The sequence below is a fragment of the Delphinapterus leucas genome, chromosome 12, assembly GCF_059928025.1.
Source record: "Delphinapterus leucas isolate spDelLeu-1000000601 "Yukka" chromosome 12, BTC_Dleu_Yukka2, whole genome shotgun sequence".
In the NCBI taxonomy this organism is placed as follows: Eukaryota; Metazoa; Chordata; class Mammalia; order Artiodactyla; family Monodontidae; genus Delphinapterus; species Delphinapterus leucas.
In genome coordinates, this window is record NC_143140.1 from 30,123,575 (window position 1) to 30,145,673 (window position 22,099).

The 22,099-nt window shown below is 38.0% G+C and overlaps 1 protein-coding gene across 4 annotated transcripts in view; it reads right to left on the reverse strand.

Moving 5' to 3' along the window:
* The window catches only part of CASP8AP2 (caspase 8 associated protein 2), a 40,557-nt gene that overhangs the window by 12,416 nt on the left and 6,042 nt on the right, over window positions 1–22,099 (reverse strand). For all 4 annotated transcript variants that reach the window (XM_089921865.1, XM_022552681.2, XM_022552673.2 and 1 more), the window contains exons 2-6: window positions 10,985–11,067; window positions 8,386–8,454; window positions 5,191–5,291; window positions 4,554–4,628; window positions 3,208–3,323 (exon numbers count right to left, since the gene is read on the reverse strand). In XM_089921865.1, the coding sequence (XP_089777991.1) occupies window positions 3,208–3,323; window positions 4,554–4,628; window positions 5,191–5,291; window positions 8,386–8,454; window positions 10,985–11,039 (416 nt within the window). In that variant the 5' untranslated portion in view covers window positions 11,040–11,067. The remainder of the gene's footprint in view (window positions 1–3,207; window positions 3,324–4,553; window positions 4,629–5,190; window positions 5,292–8,385; window positions 8,455–10,984; window positions 11,068–22,099) is intronic.

Sequence of the window (22,099 nt, forward strand, 5' to 3'; positions counted from 1 at the left end):
TCTAGCCCACAGAGCTCGTAATACACATTTAACGTAACTCCACACTAAATAAAATACTATCAAAAGTTTTGTTTTATTTTTTGTTGTTATTTGGCCGCGCCATGTAACATGCGGGATTCTAGTTCCCCGACCAGGGATGGAACCCGTGCCCCTGCAGTGGAAGCATGGAGTCTTAACCACAGGACCGCCAGGGAAGTCCCAAAGGTTTTATTTTAAAATAAACCTCCACATTAAACACTTTCCAGAATTTACACTTTAAAATTTTTATCTTATATCAATATTTCCATTTTTTCTATTAAAAATGAACTTTCAGCAAAATGATAAACATTTACCATTAGAGTACTAGTTGAAGCTCACAAATAAAAAGTGCAAATATTTGACAGAATGTTTATTAGATAATGTATCAGTATAACCACGTATAACAATCTAATGAAATAACACATCATTTATTCACCCAGTTTCTCTGAATTTTCACTCTATTCAAACATTATACCCCTCCCCTAAAAGATTCAAATATATATAAAATTTCCTCAACAGTTCAGGAATCAATCTTATACTTGTTGCACCTTGTGGGATTTAGATTAGTAAACATACACAACCATCTTTATTTTCAAAAGGCCTAAAATGCATATCATATGGTCCACACATAGGATTATCTTCTTTCACTCTTTAAACATTTATTGCACATGGTAGATACTCAATAAATGGTGAGGAGACAAAGACATGGTTCCTGCTCCCATGAAGTTTACAGTTTAGTGGAAGAGAACACTAATTAAGTGATCCCATTCATGATTTTTTAAACTGCAAGTGTAAATGAAGCTACAAAAAAGAGATCTGACCTAGTCAGTGAGAACAGACAAATGTCCCACATGAAAAGGATGCTTATGCCGAGACCTGAAGATGAGTAGGTATTTAGCAGGTGGAGGAGAGGAGCATTTCAGGGAGTGGAAACAGTTCATGCAACTCAGAGCTCATGGTACACCCAACAAACTGAAAGAATGCAGGAGATGCACTAGAGCTATGATACCTAGGCAAAGGCAGACACTGAAGACAAGGCCTGAAAAGTAGTTTGGGACCATATTGTGAAGAGCTCTGTGGACCAAGTTAAGATTTATGATCTTTTATCCTAAGATCGATGAGAAGCCACTGATGTGTTTTAATCAAGAAAAGGGGTGGGGGGGCTTCCCTGGTGGCGCAGTGGTTGGGAGTCCGCCTGCCGATGCAGGGGACACGGGTTTGTGCCCCGGTCTGGGAGGATCCCACATGCCGCGAAGCGGCTGGGCCTGTGAGCCATGGCCGCTGGGCCTGCGCGTCAGGAGCCTGTGCTCTGCAACGGGAGAGGCCACAACAGGGAGAGGCCCGCGTACCGCAAAAAAAAAAAAAAAAAAGAAAGAAAATGGGTGGGGGAATTCCCTGATGGTCCAGTGGTTAGGATGAGGAGCTTTCCCCAGCTTCTCATTTCATTCCTGAGGTCTGGGTTCAATCCCTGGTGGGGGAACTACGATCCTGCAAGCTGCTCGGTGCAGCCAAAAATAAATAAATAAATAGATCATTTAAAAAAAATGGGGGGTGGGTGGGACGGGGTGGTTCTGTGACAGACGTCCAGAGTTGTGCTTTACAAAGCATCCCGTGGCTTTAATGTCGAGAAATGAGAAATCACAGGCTGGAAAGAGCAAGAGCGGATGCAGAGTTCTGAGCACAAAGACTACTGCCAGTTCAGATGAGAGGTGATGGGCAGCAACAACGGTAGAAATGGAAGAGAAATGAACAACTTGAGAGATCATAAAGACAAAAATCAAAAGGACATGGTAATGAATTTGGATCTGAAGGATGACCAAGAGCTAAGTGTCAATGATGACCCCTATGCAGGGTGACTATATGTCCCAGTTTGCCAAGCAATGTCAGTGTAATTATTAATAGCCCCTCCTTCTACTCTCAAAAGTACCCTGGTTTGGGCAATACATTAAATGGCCATTCCACCCCTCAGTCACCCTAGCTTGCACAGCTGAATAAATGATGGGGAATCCACTGAGCTAGGAACTATGGAAGGGGTTCAATCTTAAATTCTGTTGTGGATGAGGTAATTTTGAAAATTTTGTACAGATGTGAGGTAGTATCTACATATAAATGGAACTGACTAGTGTAAGTAAGATTACATCATAAGAAAATATTGATAGAGAAAGGAAAGGACATAGTGTTGAGCTTTAAGGAATTCCAACTTAGCCAAGTACAGAAAAATAAATCTCAAGTTGCAAAGAAAACTAAGAATCATGAAACCCCAAGGGAGAAACTATTTCAAGAAAAGAGGGTCAACTATGTCAAATAGTGTATAAAGACAAGTTAAAATGAGAAGTCAAACTATTTGATGAATTTAGTGGTAGTCACAGCTGTTTTGGAGGAAGAGGTCAGAGTAGAATGGGTTCAAGAATGTGTAGAAACGGGAAGTGGAGAAATGGAGACAGCATGTTTAGATAACTGTTTTGGAGGTTTGACTATCAAGGGGAGGAGAGATATGAAATTCTCTGGAGCCAAATACTGCCCCTAACCAAAAGAGGGAGAGAGAGAAATTAAGTAGAAAATCCATTTAAGAGGGAAAAGAACATATAATTGAGGGACTTCACTGGTGGCCCAGTGCGTAAGACTCTACCCTCCCAACGCAGGGAGCCCAGGTTCGATCCCTGGTCAGGGAACTAGATCCCACATGCATGCCACAACTAAGAGTCCACATGCCTCAACTAAGAAGCCCACATGCCACAACTAAGAAGTCCGCATGCCGCAACTAAAAAGATCCCATGTGCCGCAACTAAGACCCGGTGCAGCCAAAATAAATAAATAATGACAGATTTTTAAGGGTTGTCTGTTAACAGTATATGACACAGACATCCTCCTGATATTTTAGTAATTTGATGGGCGCCTAGAAGAACCCATGACATACACCACCATCTTCTCAGGACCAAAGGATATCAGAGCAAGATCCCAGTGTATTACAAAACTGAATATATTCAGAGAGGTATGTGGCAATATTCTATTAATAATCATATAGGTATCATTACGATAATATACCATTAGAATATTAGTCACTTACTTTCAGTGAAACCTTAAATATTTAATAAAATGCATGATTTTCATTAGCTTTCCAAAGTCAAAAATATTCCACCTATCAATACCCATGTAATTTACAAACAGATCCATATCCCTCAATCATACCTTTGGTGAAGATTATTTATTTCTTCATCTTTGCGGTTTATTTCCACTCTGGCAGTTTTGATAAGTGCTGAGATATTTTTCTTAAGAGACTGGTTTTCATTTTTTAAGCTGAAATTCTAAACATCATAAAATACATTTAATAAAGTATGTATCGACAGGGTTATTAAACTATTTATAATAGTTATTGATTACTGAATGCTAACTACATGCCACGCATCACATATTTTATCTTATGCAATTCTCAAAATAGTCTTAGGAGGAGTACAGTGATGCTCATTATGCAAATGGGGAAGCTGAGATTCAAAGAAGAAAATTGGCGCCAAAGAAAAGCTATTTAAAGTGAAACTACTTAAAAGAGGGAACAAAATGAAAAACCAATAAATAACAAGAAAAAAAGTCATTATTTTGAAAATGGGTCACTATTTTGAAGATGATAAAATTTTTACTATATTCAACAACAGGAGGTTTAACTTGCAACAATGTACTAATTCTCAGGTGAACAAAGAATGAATTGAGGATTGACTGGCTCTTTGGGAGAGAGGGTGAAGGAAGAGAAACAACTTTACCAAAAAGTAAAAATCAGAACAAGACAGTACATTCCTGACTTTGCAGCATGATCACAAAAAATGTCTCTCTGGCAAAAATTGTTAAGGCATCACCATTTTTCCTCATCAGCCATTCTAAAGGTTCACGCCTCAAACCATTCTCTTTTAAACCACCTGATACAGTCTCTAAGAATTCTCTATTATTTAACTGTTAATTAGCCTAGTAGATCATTTGTCAATATCATTTAACAAATCAAGCAGTTTTCCTTTATCAGTTTCATTGACACTGGAAATAATGCATGTTTTGCCAGACTTGCTCTTTCATTTAATATTTTTTTTAAAAGTTTCCTTACAACCTGCCAACACTTGAGCATTTTAATTTTAACAAAAAATTTTATTAAATTTTAGTTTTAAAACCTGATTAAGGCGGAGACTTCCCTGGTGGCACAGTGGTTAAGAATCTGCCTGTGAATGCAGGGAACACGGGTTCGAGCCCTGGTCTGGGAAGATCCCATATGCCACAGAGCAACTAAGCCCGTGCACCATAACTACTGAGTCTGCGCTCTAGAGCCCGCAAGCCACAACTACTGAGCCTGCACACCTAGAGCCCGTGCTCCACAACAAGAGAAGCTGCCGCAATGAGAAGCCCACGCACCACAGCAAAGAGTAGCCCCTGCTCGTCGTAACTAGAGAAAGCCCGCGCAGCAACGAAGACCCAACACAGCCAAAAATAAATTAATTAATTAAATTAATTTAAAAAAATCTAACAAGGCAAAAATAAAATATTCATTATAATTCTACCTGTGTCTGTATTTCCTTAAACTTTTTCATCAGCTCTTTCATTTGCAGCTGACATTTTCCATATTCTACCTGCAACTGTAAGATATAAAAAGATCAAGCATCATTCTAAATTATTTTCTTAGCTTAAATGACATTTCAAATTATTTCAAACTTTGCAAATCAACCCATAGATAAGGGTATATGAGGTCCATTTCTACTAACAGATATTTAGTTAATTACTGGTTTTTAAAGTTGGGCCCACCAATAATGTATTTTCTGTAGTTTCACATTCAATCTCCAAAGTTTAAAATTCAAATAAGGTAGAAAGAAATTTGTCTGCATGAAGTCTTGGGACAAATTATAACTTTGTATAAATCATGAAAAAATAAAATATTTTATCACACTGATTGCCTGTTGAGATTTTATATGGTCAGACACTTAAATTCAATCAAGCAAAATTATAACTAAATTTAGGCAAGCATCCAGAAAACATTATTTTAAAAAGCAGATCTGAAGGCAGAAACTGACTTAAATATTCTTTTAGTCTAAGAGCTGCTTCCCAAACACAGAATGTCTATTCAATAGTAAGCTGATGTCTGTATTTCAGGAGCCACAAAAGAGCAAAGTAACTGTCCTTCAAAATTCTGGTAATCCATACATCATTATATGTTGCCTCCTTTGCAGTTCCTTCTTCAGTCAGGATTTCTTCATATAAATCCAAACAATTTCTGGATGGTACAGAGGATTTGGTAGCACTGTCTAAAACAAACAAACAAAAAAACCTTACATTAAAATATGTATTTCCAGATTCAATGAAATCCCTGTCAAATCTCCAATGGCATTTTTCACAGAAATAGGAAAAACAATCCTAAAATGTGTATGGAACCACAAGACTGTGAATGACCACGGCAACCTTGAGAAAGAAGATCAAAGCTGGAGGCACGACACTTCCTGATTTCAAGATATAACACTATAGTAATCAAAACTGTATTTTATTGGCATAAAAACAGACATATAGATCAATGGAACAGAACAGAAAGCCCAGAAATAAACCCAGGTATATATGGTCATAATTTATGACAAAGGAGCCAAGAATATACAATGGGGAAAGGGTAGTCTCTTCAATAAATGATGTTGGGAAAACTGGACAGCCACAAGCAAAAGAATGAAACTGGACCCTTATCTTACAGCACACACAAGAATCAACTTGAAATGAACTAAAGACGTGAATTTAAAACCTGCAACTATACTTAATATCTTGTAATAACCTATAATGGTAAAGAATGTTGGAAATGCCCTGGTGGTCCAGTGGTTAGAACTTCGCACTTCCACTGCAGGAGACATGGGTTGAATCCCTGGTCATGGAACTAAGATCCCGCAAGCAGCGTGGCGTGACCAAAATAAATAAATAATATAAAAAAAGAATATATATACATGTATAACTGAACCACTTTACTGTACACTTGAAACTAACACAACATTATAAATCAACTATATTTCAATAAAAATTTTTTTTAAAAACCTGAAACCATAAAATGCCCAGAAAAAAAAATATATGGGGGTAAGCTTCTGGACATCGGTCTTGGCAATAATTTTCTGAATTTGACACCAAGAGTAAAGGCAAAAGCAAAAAATAAAAAAGTGGGACTACATCAAATTAAAAGGCTTCTTTCTGCACAGCAAAGGAAATCATTAACAAAATAAAAAGACAACTTACGGAACGGGAGAAAATGCTTGCAATTTTTATATACATATATATCTGATTAGAAGTTAATATCCAAAAATATATAAAGAATTCACACAACTCAACAGAAAAAAACTAAAAAATGGGCAGAGGAACTGAATAGACATTTTTCCAAAGAAGACATAAATGGCCAACAGGAACATGAAAAGGTACTTAACATCACAAATCATCAGGGAAATGCAAATCAAAACCACAATGAGGTATCATCTCACACTTATCAGAATGGCTATCATCAAAAATACAACAGGGCGGGCTTCCCTGGTGGTGCAGTGGTTGAGAGTCCGCCTGCCGATGCAGGGGACACGGGTTCGTGCCCCAATCCGGGAAGTGAGCCATGGCTGCTGAGCCTGCGCATCTGGAGCCTGTGCTCCGCAGTGGGGGAGGCCACAACAGTGAGAGGCCCACGTACCACAAAAAAAAAAACAAAAACCAACAGATAAGTATTAGCGAAGATGTGGAAAAAAGGGAACCCTTGTACACTGTTGGTGGGAATCTAAATTGGTATAGCTACCATCAAAAACAGTATAGAAGTTCCTCAAAAAATTAAAAATAGAATCATATGATCCAGCAACCCCAGTTCTGGGTATATACTCAAAGGAAATAAAAACTGAATCTCAGATATCTGCACTCCTCTGTTCACTGCAGTATTATTCACAATAGCTAAGATATGGAAACAACCTAGGCATCCACCAACAGAAAAAGGAATAAAGATGTGGTATATGTGGGTGCATATATGTATGTATACATGTGCGTGTGTGTAAATGTATGTGCATATATAAATATATAATGGAATATTATTCAGCCATTAAAAAGGACACCCTGCTATTTGCGACAGCAAGGATGAATCTTGAGGGCATTATGCTAAGTGAAATAAGTCAGAGAGAGAAAGACAAATACTACACAATATCACATGTGGAATCTAAAAAATCCAAATGCAAAAAAACAGACACTAAAACGATAGTTACGAAGGGCTGGGGGTGGGGGAAAAGAGGAGATGTTGATCAAAGAGTACAAACTTCCGGCTATAAGACAAATAAATTCTGGGGATCTAATATCCAGCATAGTGATTACAGTTAATAAGACTATACTATATGATCAAAAGTTGCTAAGAGACTAGATCTTAAATAGATGGTGATCATGTGATGCTATGCAGGTATTAGCTAATGCTATGGTGGTAATCATTTTGCAATATTTAAGTGTATAAAATCAATATACTGTACATCTTAAACTTACTTAATGTTATATGTCAATTATAGCTCAATAAAGCTGGGGTAAAAAGAAAAATACACGTGTTAGGCTTTTTGACGTACTGTCTACCTCTACCCAAAGGGCTCTACAATTCTCCATCTCTTGCATTTCATCCAAATCTATACTGATTTCACAGATTAGAATTGGAAAACCAATTTACCTAAAACAAATTTGTCAACAAATCAGGTGTAAGGATCACATTTGTTCGAAGCTTTAGAAGATTTGATTACAGAAAGGTTTTCTCATTTGGACAGGTCATTAGACTCTCGGCATATCACACTCCTACTGATACATTTGGACATATTTATAGTAACTACCCTTTTCAAAAGTTCTAATATCATGTAGCCTGTGACAGTATGTGTGGTAATATAGGTAGAAATCACCATCAGTTTCGTTTTCAATGGTACAAAATATTTTTGTACAAGGTCCAATTAAATCTGAGACCTAGGGGCTTCCCTGGTGGCGCAGTGGTTGAGAGTCCACCTGCCGATGCAGGGGACACGGGTTCGTGCCCTGGTCCGGGAGGATCCCACATGCCACGGAGCGGGCTGGGCCCGTGAGCCATGGCCGCTGAGCCTGTGCTCCGCAACGGGAGAGGCCACAATAGTGAGAGGCCCGCGTACCGCCAAAAAAAAAAAAAAAAAAAAATCTGAGACCTAGATGAAAAACAAACCTAAAGGCTAGTTTATTTTATTGATCAAGCTTTGGGCAAAACAATAATTACCTGAGTATAATGATTTCAAAGAAAAGGCAGATTGTTGAGGGGCTATGAGTTACTCCAGGAACTGTTAACAACAAAATAAACACTTCCAACAGACTGACCAAACAAAACGAAAGTATTTTATTATAGAATTTACATACCAGAAACAGCACTGTCCAACCCAGCATATATGTCCAAAGAACCTTCATCATTATTTTTAAGAGGAGAAGCTGCAAAAAAAAATCAAAGACTAGTTAAAACTGACTCTATGCACTTAGTGGAGTTTTTCTATTCTGACTCTGAAGGACCAGAAAAAGAAAGGCTTTATTAGTCCAGTGTGAAAAAAGAAAGTTGTTTAGAAGCTTTTGTACATCCTTATAAACACACACATCTTAGTACACAGGTTTAGACTTAAAAACTCACTTTCAAAAACAAGCCAGTAGGGGCGGGTGTGGGGGTGGTGGTGGTGGGATGAACTAGGAGATTGGGATTAACATATATACACCAGTATGTATAAAATTGATAACTAATAAGAACCTGCTGTATAAAAATATAAAATAAAATAAAATTCAAATATAAAAAAAGAAGAAAAAAACCCCACACTAGTAAGAAGGTTACAACTCTAATAATAGCAGAATAGTTTCTATCAGAACAATCTTCCTGCAAAAACTATAAACTCTAAACAAAACATTAAAAGCTATCTGCAGTCAACGCTCTACCACTAGACTTATTGTGGTGATTTCGCAATATATACAAACATGGAATTATTACATTGTACATCTGAAACTACTATAATGTTATATATAAATTGTACCTAAATTAAAAAAAGAAAAAAGAAAAAAAAATAATCTGAAGAACTAAAGAGCAATCTAAAGCAGGCAAAAACTGGAGAGGAGATGACACCTGAAAGAAGAAAACAGCACTGCATGAATTCCCTATCCCCCTTTTATTACAAGTTTTTGTGGAACGATAGGCTCTAGCTGGAGCCACACTTGGCAGCGAAAACTCAGATGGAAACTTCTAGTCCTGATAGCTTAAAGAAACAGAGAAAAAACTTTGGGGGTGATAACAGCAGCCAGAAAGAGGAAATCCAGAGTGCCACAGAGAGGACTCCTCAAATTGTACCCAAATCTGAATGATCCCCAAATTACACATGTAAAGGTTAGAACTCCCAAAAGTCCAGCTAAAGCTAAAGAAAGCTGAACAGAGATTTCAGCTGCTGTTCACCACAGGGCTGACAGAAGATTAAGTTCAGTCAAGATAAATACCTGCTAAAATTAAAAACACCAGCACTTTTCAGAGGAATATAACAGAATCCAATGTCTCTATAACGTTTACAATGTCCAGAATGCAATGCAAAATTACTCATTGGAAATCTTGGTAGAGAAATAAAAACAACTACAAGAACCAAATGAAAATTCTAAAACTGAAAGTACAATACCTAATGTAAAAATTTCAACAGAAGAGCCAGTAAGCTTGAAGATAGATCAATAAATTATTCAAATGGAAAAACAGAGAGAAAAAGATTAAAAAGAGAGAGAACAATCTTAATAACTTATAGTATATCAAAAGTTCTAACATACTATATATCCGGAGTCCCAGAAGAAAAGAGACAATGGGGAGGAAAATGATACTAGATCCTAGAAGGACAAAAATGGTAAATAACTGAGTAAATATAAAAGACTAATATTTCATCTTAATTGCTTTTAACTCCTCTTAATTTCTTTAAGATACATACAACAGTTTAAAATAAAAATTACAGCACTGTATCAAGGGGTTCACGACATCTTTAACATAAAGGAATGGATGGAGGTTAAACACAACAATATGTACAAGATTATACAACTTACATAAAAAGATTCTTACATTTAAATAAGTAGACTGCAAAATGTTAAAGATGTATATTGCAATCCCTTCAGAAACCAATTGTAAAAAATAATGCACAGGTGTAGCCAAAAAGCTAATATATAAATTAGAATGGAATTCTAAAATATATTCAAATAATATTTGAAAGAAGGCAAGAAAATCAGAGAGAACAAAAACTGATGAGACAAACTAAAATTTTAAAATGATAGAGGGACTTGCCTGGTGGCACAGTAGTTAAGAATCCGCCTGCTCATGCAGGGGACATGGGTTCAAGCCCTGGTCTGGGAAGATCCAACATGCCACGGAGCAACTAAGCCCATGAGCCACAACTACTGAGCCTGCGCTCTAGAGCCTATGAGCCACAACTACTGAGCCTGCGTACCACAACTACTGAAGTCCACACACCTAGAGCCCACGCTCTGCAACAAGGGAAGCCACTGCAATGGGAAGCCTGAACACTGCAACGAAGAGTAGCCCCCCTTGCCTCAACTAGAGAAAGCCCACATGCAGCAACAAAGACTGAACGCAACCAAAAAATAATTAATTTGTAAAAATAAAATAAAATGATAGATCTAAATCCAATCACAATAATAAAGGACATTATTGGGTTAACTGGTAAAACTGGTATAAAGATGGTAGATTAAATAAAATTACAGTATTCGTGTTAAATTTACTGAAATTGATAATTATGCTGGTCTTATGTAAGAAAACCAACTTTTTCTTGTGACATACCCACTGAAGTATTTGGAGGTAAAGGACCATAATGTATACAACTTAGTATGAAATGGGTCAGGAAAAAATTGTGTGTGTGTGTTTGTGTGTGTGTGTGTGTTTAAAGAAAAAAGTAATAAATAAATAAGCAAACTTAGAAAGACAATTAAAATGAGCTCTTACCAGAAAAGACATCAAATAAACTTGTTCCATCACCATGGTCATCATCTGCTGCCATGATCCTATGTCTCTTTGATAGTCGCCATCTAAAGTATTAAATATAAATATTCTCCACTGTTAAAATCAACCTCACAATTCAGAGACTCAACGTAGCTGTTTGAGTTGTTGTCCAAACTTTCAAATTTGGACACACTGACAATGTTCACTCTATTGTGATTTTTTTTTAAATATCTAATATTTTCCAAAAGCTAAAACTAGAAAACAAAAATCTTAAACTTGCTGATACGGTTAACCCATGCCACAAAGTAAATGATGCTAATTTTATAAAGTAGACCAAAATATAAATTAACTTGTACACTTAAATAAGCCAACTATCATAAAAGTGCAACTATATGGTGAGTTCTGTGAGTCCTCTTAGCAAATCATCAAATCTGGTGGTGATCTTGGGGACTCTAGACACACGTGTTTTCACCAATAAGGGAGTAAGATGGGCAAAGAGTGAACAGTTCGATACTATACTAGGTTGGTAAAGGTGTGGGAAAAGAGTGATGTATATACTCTAATACATCAAGTGTATACTGGTACAAGCTCTATGGAGGCAATATGGCAATAGGTATCAAGTTTCTAAATGCAAACACTCTTTGACCCAACAATTTCATATCTAGTAATTTGCTCTACAGATATACAAGCACATGATTACAAAAATGTGTATACCAGAATATTCAATGTAGCACTGTTTGTAGCAGCAAGACTAGTAGCAATGTAAGAATCCAAAGCAGTAAAAAAAAAAAAAAAAAAAAAAAAAATTCTGACTTATCTGACATTCTCCATTCTGCCTGTAAAATACATGAATGTTGCCTATGGTCAAAGAACTATGGCCACTGTGGCTCCTTGGGGTCACTAAGGCTACCTGTGCCTGCACACTTCTGCTCCCACCAACTGAGATATTCACTTACCAACAACCAGGTGCATTTATTATCAAACCCAATTATGTTTATTTCCTTATTTTTCTAAGTAGTAGTATGATGAAAGATTACATTACCAAAGGGAGTTACTTTCCAGTGAAAACTAGGCTGAGTGTTCTGGAAAGACTAAAAGGCAAGTAGCAAGACACTTACAGTTGCTGCCAAATCAAGTAAGGGTGAGATAATCCAAAATACTGGAAAAGAAAATCTAGTCTGTACTAGAAGTATCGAATTTCTTACTCTAATGAAGAAAGTGCTGGAAATCATAAGCAACGTCTTATGGGTGTGCAAGAAAGAAGTCAGAACTCTAACCATTGGATGTATACTCAAAGAAAAGGTCGTGGTTCTACCACAACAAATACAATTTATATATTATTCCTTTAAATAAAATTAAGGTATATGTATATCTTTTTTTCTTCATTCCCCACATTCCCCATTTTTTCCAAATAGCTGACTTGATTAATCAACTGTTATAATATAGCTTGTGCAATAATTACAAAAGGCACAAATGGCATAATCACATTTGGCAAATAACACAACTGACTCTTGGTAAAGCAAAACTCAACTGATGGAGCAGAAACTCACAGGCTTCCTGACGGTAATCAACTCCTAGCTGTAAAGTGTCACATGGAAAGGGGGGGCATCAGTCAATGGGTTTTTTACAAAATGGAGATCAATTAATCTAAAGATTTGGTTAAAAAGGTGATTTGGTTAAACTGATCAAATAGATCAAAGCTTTCATTGCATACCATTTCACACAGTTTTAGTTTTTACTACTAAAAAAAGATTCTACTTGTCTTGGTAAATTAAAACTGGGAAATACAAAAGATCTAACAAATCCTGGATCTTTTGTTCCTCATCTGTCTTAAATTTTCTCCAACTGTTCACGGGATCTTTGCCAAACCTTAATTTCTAGGCCCCTATCACCAAATAAATAAATAACTAAATAAATAAATATAAATTACTTATAAATTTAAGAGAAAGTGACCATTTCTTAGTCACACCAGATGTAGCATTATGAGATCTTCAAAATTGTTTCTGAGAATAATATATACACATAGCAACATAAAGAAGTTGTCAAAAGAATATATGTGGTTTCTCACTTTGTACTATACATAAAGTTAAAGGAACTGTGGCAATTATGATGTCTCTTTATTCCATATCTACCCTGTGTGATGATGGAGGTAGGCCTTGCAAAGATTTCTCTTTTGCTAACTGGTGCTACGTACAGCCTTGTCACTAGAGAGTGCTGGAGGGAGCCTGGAAAGGAAGCCAGTTTCTCCTAGTTTCAGTGTGCCTGGCTAGCCAGGCTCCTGCGGGGCAAGCTTTCTCCAGCATTCAGTTCCAGCAGCAGACAGTTTCTCCAGCACTAGGTTCCTGCAAGGGCACAATTTTTCTGCATGCTTGCCTCCTATACGTAAGGTTGCTATTACAATGGGCTCCTGCAGGACACAGCTTTCTCCTGCTAGGCTCATGGAGAGGGCAGCTTCTCCAACTCTTGGATCCCACAGCACCTGACAGCCAGCAGCATCCAGGAGCTTCCCCATGCGCCTCCTGACCAGATTCAAAGGAAGGTCACTAGAAAGGCACTTAGCAACTTCTCCACCATCCAAGTAGCCCTGGCCACACTCTTTCCAATGAGGGGGAGACAGCTCTTCTTCCGATGAGCTATCTCAGCCCTAAAGGTGGTGGCTGATCCTTATATCTGCTATTCCTACATTCCTTAGGGTTATCTTTAACTCTTTACTAACCAATTCCCACTTATTCCAACCTCTGTTAATAATTCTTTATACTAAGCTTTCTCTTTTCAAATTACCATGTGGTTTTTGTCTCCTGATTGGACCTTGTCTGATACAGGTAAGCAGTCACGATAGAGGTTTTAACACACCCTTCTCTGCTAATAAAGCAGTTAAAGAGATTTAAAGATACAGCTCTCAACACAAAATTGACAGGTTTGATCTGACGATTTTTACTGATATATTAGCTACAGTAAAAGAACTTATATTACTTTCAAGCATATTTATAAAAACTGACAATATATCATAATAGAGTTAGTTTCAACAAATTTCATAAAGTGCTTTTATCAATAAAATTTGAAATTAACAGTGCATTTTCAAATTTCCCAATTCCTTTGGAAATTTACAAACATAGGTCAAAGAACAAACATTAATGGAAACTGGGAAATACATAGAACTAAATAACAATGAATACACCACAAAACAAAATATTTGTGGGGTACAATCAAAATAGTACTTTTAGAGGAAAAGTTATATAATTAAATAAATTTATAGGGAAAGAATACAAAATATTGAGGTCAACATCCAACTCAAGAAAAAGAACAGAGTAAACTGAAAGAAAGAAACACATAAAAAAGAGAAATTAATAAAAAGAAACTAACACTATAAAGATGAATAAAGATAAACACTGGCTCTTTGAAAAGACAAATCAAATAGGCATATGCCTGGAAAAACTAATAAAGAAAAAGAAAGAAGGCACAAACATTAGGAATAAAAAAGGAGTGACAGCTTCACATATAGCAGAGATTAAGTTATTAACAAAATATATTTGAAAGTTCAATGAAATGGATAGTTTTTTAGAAAAATGTAACTTGCCAAAACTGACTGAAGAAGAAACAGAAAATATGTACACATCTAGGGGGATTAAATTATTTGATACAGTAATTAATCTACTCATAAAGAAACTACTAAACCCAGACAGTTTTACAGGTGAATCCTATCATACCTTCAAAGAACAGATAAACCATAATCTATTCCAGACAACATATAGGAAAAAAAGAAGGCTGAGAGACATATATGTTTATTAGGTTAGTATAGTCTAGACATCAAAACTGGGCAAAGACAGGGCAAAACAGGAAAATTACAAGACAGGAAAACTATAAGTCAATCTTTCTTATGAACATAGAAATAGCCTTTAAAAAAAATTAGCCAGCTGCAGCCATCAAGACATTAAACAAAAAACAAAAACAAAAATACACTACGGACAAGTAAGATTTATCCCCCAAAATGCTAGGATAGTATAGCATTAAAAACTCAATTCATATAAGCACTGTCTTCTAGTTGATAAAGTTGCTTCCCAGCAGGGTATGAGTTGTTAGTTCTGATACTGTTAGATGTGTATATTGGAATTGAACAATTTAAATAGATGGGTGGTAGATGGTGGGAGCCAGGTTTCTTGCTACTGAAGTGGAAGGTTACAGAAAAGCAAGAGAACACACTAAAAATGATCCCTGTGGTAATGGATTATAGTTGAAGACATCAGTAAGAACTCACATTTAACTTAACATAGATACAGATGATTATATACAGAAATATTTTCAGGTATATGTATATACATCAGTTAGTAGACACATATGTACTATTTCTTTGCTCCACCAGCAAAGTAGCAATAAGCACAACGAGTATCCATATCTTGGCTTCTAATACTATTCTCCATTAAGATGGACCAGGGCTTCCTGAAGAAATGGCTGATTCTAAGACAAGGGCAGAAAATGCACAAGATGAACATGGAGCATCTTACAGTGCAAGAAAGTAAGGAAGTGTCAAAAAAAAAAAAAAAAAAAAAGAAACTAACAGAGGTATGTCAAAGAGGCACTGGAACCAACTGAAAGAGTTTTCAATAGCCAAAGCTGGAACAATTTGAGCAACAAATTAAAGTAGTACTGGATTATAACCCAAAGCATAAAATAAACATACATGGTCCACACTGATATAAGTAAATTAGTAAATGGAGAAGAAACAGATCTTCCATGCAGAATTCCAAATAAATTATGTTGATACTCCACTCTAAAGCAGGCAGGGCCTAATTTCCCACTCCTCAAATAAGGGCTGTGCACTGTGACTTATTTCCAAAGAGTCGAGTATGGAATTTGGTGGGGGGCTAACTTTATGGTGAAGAAACCTGACAAACATTACTTTAGTCAAAGGATCAAGCCAACATCAACAGTCATAAATCATGTTGATAATATGTACTCTTGATATATGATGAAAATGGCACTTTACCTTTGATCTTCCCAAAACCCATAACCTCAGTCTAATGATGAGATAAACATCAAATTCTAATTAAAGGAGCATCCTACAATATACCTGTCTAGTACTCCTCAAAACTGCTAAGGACACCAAAAACAAGGAATGAGAGAAAATGCCACAGTTGAGGAGAGCCCAAGAAGACATGACAACTAAATGTAATATGGTGTCCTGAAACAAAAAAAAGGATAGATATTGGGTAAAAATAAAGGAAATCTGAATAAACTATGGACTTCAATTAATAATAATGTATCGGGGCTTCCCTGGTGGCACAGTGGTTGAGAGTCCACCCGCCAATGTAGGGGACACGAATTCGTGCCCCGGTCCGGGAAGATCCCACATGCCGCGGAGCGGCTGGTCCCGTGAGCCATGGCCGCTGAGCCTGTGCTCTGCAACGGGAGAGGCTACAACAGTGAGAGGCCTGCGTACCGCAAAAAAAAAATAATAATAATGTATCAATTTTTTCATTAATTATAAGAAATTAACGTAAGATATTAATAGCAGCGAAAACTGGGGTGTGTAGGGTGACATATGGGGATTCTCAGTACTTCCTAATTTTTCTGTAAATCTAAAACTGATCCAATAATAGTCTACTAACTAAAAATTAGTATATTTCATGCTAGATTAGAAAAGAAAAAATATGATCATCTCAACATCTGCATAGGAAGGGCATATGGTAAAGTTCAACACTAATTTTCAGCAAAGTTGGAGTTTATGAAAGTTTAAGATGGGACGTTACAGGAATTCCTTTGCGGTCCAGTGGTTAGGACTCCGACTCTATGCTTCCACCGCAGGGGCCACGGGTTCAAGAACTAAGATCCCACATGCTGGGCAGTGCGGCCAAGAAGAAAAAGATGGGAACTTTCATAAACTGATAGAAGACATATTTCTACTAAAAAAAAAACAAAACCCCTCACATTGGGACTTCCCTGGTGGCGCAGAGGTTAAGAGTCCACCTGCCAATGCAGGGGACATGGGTTTGAGCCCTGGTCTGGAAAGATCCCACATGCCGCCGAGCAGCTAAGCCCATGCGCCGCAACTACTGAGCCTGTGCTCTAGAGCCCACGAGCCACAACTACTGAGCCTGTGTGCCACAACTACTGAAGCCCACGTGCCTAGAGCCCATGATCCAGAACAAGAGAAGCCACCGCAATGAGAAGCCCGTGCACTGCAATGAAGAGTAGCCCCCGCTCGCCACAACTAGAGAAAGCCCATGTGCATCAACAAAGACCCAATGCAGCCAAAAATAAATAAATAAATTTATTTTAAAAAAAACCAAACCCTCACGTTAATCATCATGCATGATGTTAAAACCACAGAAGCATCTCCTTCAAAGTCAAGCTTGCTTCTATTAGCAAAAAGAGTAAAACATGAAATGAGACAGAACTGGAAAGGAAGAAACAAAGCTGCCATTATTCACACTATGATCACCTATACAGAAAATCTACAAATTATTAGAACTGGTAAGAGTTTCTCAAAGTCGCTGAATGTAAGATTATACACAAAAGCAACAGGTTTCCTATATGACAGCAAACAGTTTTTAAACATAACTGATAAGAAGATATTATTCACAACAACAAAACTATAAGGTACATAGGAATTAATCTAATATAAGACCTTTATGGAGAAAATAATAAAAGATCTAAATCAGGGATTTGAAAACCTTTTCTTCTTCTTTTTTTTTTTTTTTTTTTTCTGGCCATGCCATGAGGCATGCGGGATCCTAGTTCCCTGACCAGGGATTGGACCTGCCCCCTACAGTGGAAGTGCAGAGTCCTAACCACTGGACCTCCAGAGTCCTAACCACTGGATCTCCAGGGACATCCCCTGAAAACCTTTTCTTCTTAAAGGGTCAGGAAGTAGGCATTTTATGCATGTAGACCATCTGGTCTGTCACAAGGACTTAACTGCTGCTGTAGCTCCAAAACAACCATAGACAACTCGTAAATGAATAGAGGCAGCTGTGTTCCAATAAAACTTTATTTACAAGAACAGGCAGCCTACCTCTGCTCTAAATAAATGATAAAATATGTCTCAATCATTTTTAGGAAAACTCAACATCAAGGATGGCAATTCTCCCTAACTTTATCTATAAACTCAATGCAATCCCAAACTTAACAAGCTGACCATAAAATTCAAATTGAAGTGCAAAGGGCCTAGGAGAGTCAGGACATATTTTATTTTGATGGGGAGAGAGTAAATTTTTTATTGAAGTATAACATAAAAATAGAAAAAAGCCCAAATCATAAGTAGACAGTCCTATATTTTTCACATACTGAATACATCCATGGAATTACCACTCAGATCAAGAAACAGACCATTACCAGCACCCTAGAAGTACTCCTTGGGCCCCCTTAAAGCCACTATCCCCTCCAAAATGTTGGCAAAAATGTGTGGAGAATAAAAGCATACACGTTGCCGAGGACTTGCTTGGTAGGAGGGGAAGGACTTGCATGTCAATGGAGGAGAGGGAGGTATCTGTGGAGATCTCTGTAGATTCCAAATGAGAATATTAACCTTGGAGGAAAGGCAGACATGGAGAACTGTAAATAAAACAGCCTAGTTGAAACAGACCTCAGAACAGGATTGGGAGAAAAAACTAAAATTTCATTAGTGTCAAACAGAAGATACTAAATGTCAAACCAACATATCTGGTCTTGAACTTCCAGAAGATAAGAGCACTGAAGGTTTGTGAGTTAGTACATTGATATAAAGAAAGGAAAGAGGAAGACTAATTTGTGGAATGAACTGGAAAGACAAAAGTGTAGGAAAAGAAACTGGGAGGGAGGCTACTATAAAGGTCCACATGATAAGACTTAACCCAAGACGGAGACAGTCAGAACGAAAAGAGTGATTACATGAGGCATAATAATGGAAGAAAGTAAATTACATAAGTGCCTGGATATGGAAAATATAAACTATCATCTCCTGCCTCAATTCACTCTCAAGCTAAAAGCTTCCATTATCTTTGACTCTTTCTTAGCACCACACTCACCTTCAAGCAGTCACAAATTCTTAGTGATTTTTAAATCTCTCAAATTAGTGTCTCCTTTGCACTGTCACTGTTCCAGGTTCAGATACAATTATTTCTCACTTAAATTATTATAGAAGTCTCCTAGCTAGTTTCTACACTACCAATATCTTTTTCCTCTTACCATTTTCCACACTGAGGCCAAAATTAACCCTGTTTATGTCTAGCCTGTGTTTCTCTCCCAGGTCAGAAACCTTCAACAGCTACCCCAAATAAAATTATCAAGTTGAGCTTCCCTAGCGCAGAACCCAAGGCCCTTCTAGAAATGTCTATCAGTGCTTTTCTATTTCTCACTGTTTCCCTCACACACTCCAGCCACAGCCACCACAGCACGTTTCTGTAATGCAAGTTAGCACATACATTATTGAGAAACAGAGAAACGATGTCAGTATAACCCAGAAATTATGTTGGTTCAGATGGAGTTCTTTCCCAGGATGTTAAAGTTTTGCACCATTAATGAACAGCAGCTAAACACAGCAAGCAAGAAGGAATCTAGTCCTGTACCTGCCACCCTTACCCTAGATACCCATCAGTCCCCTTTCTTCCTCTAGTCTCAGTACAGCCGCAGGCTCTGTCTTGCATGGGCTTAAGCTTGGTTTCCCTCAATCTTTGTGGGAGGCAGGATGGGGGACAAAGCCAAACACAAGGCAATGAGCCAGAGCCATTCAGTCCACCGTCACAAGATTTCACATGAAGCCTGCATCTGCCCCTGTACCCACAACCTCTGATGTTTATGTCCCTCTTCTTGTTGCCGCAATCCTTCCTTATTTGTCCTTCCATCAAGCTATCTTCATCCTTACTTTTTCTTGAGGAAAAGACCTATATTTACTGAGATACTTATTTACTGGGAATTTAACATGTCTTTTAACTGTGCCGATATTTTAATTACAATTGATATTGTTCCTGTTGCTGCTCCAGTAATATGAGTAGATAAGCTTTGAGTATTCTGCTCCTATTTTTCCCATAAACCCTGTCTTAGTGAGTGATTTTGCAGAAGTAAAGATTTTTCAAGAATACATATAACATTAGAGCAGAAATAACTGTACTCGCAGTTCCTGAAATATGCCATGTACTTCAGCCCCACAATATCTTGCTCGTTCTGTTTCCTCACCTGGACTGCTCATCCCCTTCCCAAACCCAGCTACCACACAAAAAATAAATAAATTAGGGACTTCCCTGGTGGCACAGTGGTTGAGAGTCCACCTGCCAATGCAGGGGACACGGGTTCGAGTCCTGGTCCGGGAAGATCCCACATGCCGCGGAGCAACTAAGCCCGTGCACCACAACTACTGAGCCTGTGCTCTAGAGCCTGCGTGCCACAACTACTGAGCCCGCGAGTCACAACTACTGAAGCCCGCACGCCTAGAGCCCGTGCTCCGCAACAAGAGAAGCCACTGCAATGAGAAGCCCACGCACCGCAACTTAAGAGTAGCCCCCGCTCACCGCAACTAGAGAAAGCCCACACGTAGCGACGGAGACCCAATGCAGCCAAAAAAAAAAAAAACCTTTTTAGAGGCATAGTTAATTCCCAATCCCTTATTCTATCAACATGCTGAGCATGTCATTATTGCAGTTACCAATCTCTACTGGAATCATTTGCCTTCTAAAGTGTTCCTTAAACTTTAACATGCAACAGAAAATCCTGGAGAAGTTTCGTAAGGCACAGCATTAAGATCACAATGCTTGTGATGCCTCCAGGGACTGCAGGCAGGGTCTGGCCCCTGCAAACTCCTCTCCCTGACTCTTCCTCTAGTGCCTCTTTCATGTGCTCACATGCACATTGTTCCTTCCTGCCTCAGGAAATTTGCAGATGCTGTTCCTTCTACCTAAAAAAGCTCTTCACCTCCATCACCTAGTTCTCTCCCCTAAATCAGTTAGACTTCAGCTCAGTTGTCACTTCTTCCAGGAGATCCTCCGTCTCCTTTCTCCCTCTCTTCACCAGCCTGATGGGGCCATGGTAGGCCTATCTCAGGATCCCCAAGAACCTTGTAGGTTATGTTAAGGCATTTCCTCTTCTATGTAGAAGAGAACAGGGAGCCACCAAAGTGTTCCAAGCCAGGAAAGATAGGATCAAATATGCTGGTAGGTCTGGGGCTAGAGAATTATGAACAGCAGCAAGCAGCTTACTTGGGACACAGATGACCCTTGCTCAACAAACACTGGCCTCATCCTACCTCCCCAGGGGATCTCCAGTAATTCCCTATGGTAGTGTTTTCCAGAATGGGGCATGACTATCACTGGGGGCTCTAGGGATAATTTTAGTGGCATATAACCAAATATTTTTCAAAGATGAACATATTTATTTCAATGGGGATTCAAAAATAAAACTTGCATTCTAAACCCATGATTTCATGGCTGTTATTGCTTAGGACAAACTTCATGTGGTTGATACTCAACCGACTAACTAAAGCTTGGGACCTCTTGCTCAAGTCAAACTTGCCAAGTACCCTGAAAAATCCCTCCACTTCTTTCTCTATACAACTCTCCTGCCTGAAATGTCCTTCCAACCCCCTGCTTTGGAAATTCTACATACCCTTCAAAGTCTCAGTTGAATCCCCACTCAGGAAAGTGGCCTTCAATTAGGGTAGGAGATTGGCATAGTGGTTAAAAACTAAGGCTTATCAAATGTAAATTTTGGACTTTGGGCGATAATCAGGTATCAATGTACCAATGATTGTGTATCAATGATGTACAATGTTCACTAATTGTAACAAATGCAACACTCTGTTGTTAGATGTTGATAGAGGGAGGAAGTTGTGTGTTGGCGCAGGAAGCATATGCAAACACTCTGCATTTTTGCTCAATTTTGCTGTGAACTTAAAAATGCTCTAAAAAATAAAGTCTATTAAAAAAAAGAAAAGAAAAACCTGGGGAACTTAAAACACAAGATTTGATGGGCCCATCTCCAAAGTTTCTGATTCAGTAGGTCTGAGATGAGGCTTGAGAATTGAATTTCTAAAAAGTTCGCAGGTAATGCTGCTGGGGATCACACTCTGAGAACTATTATTTTAGACCAGTGCTGCCCAACAGAGCTTTCTATGATGATAAAAAATGTTCTATATCTGAGCTGTCCAGTATG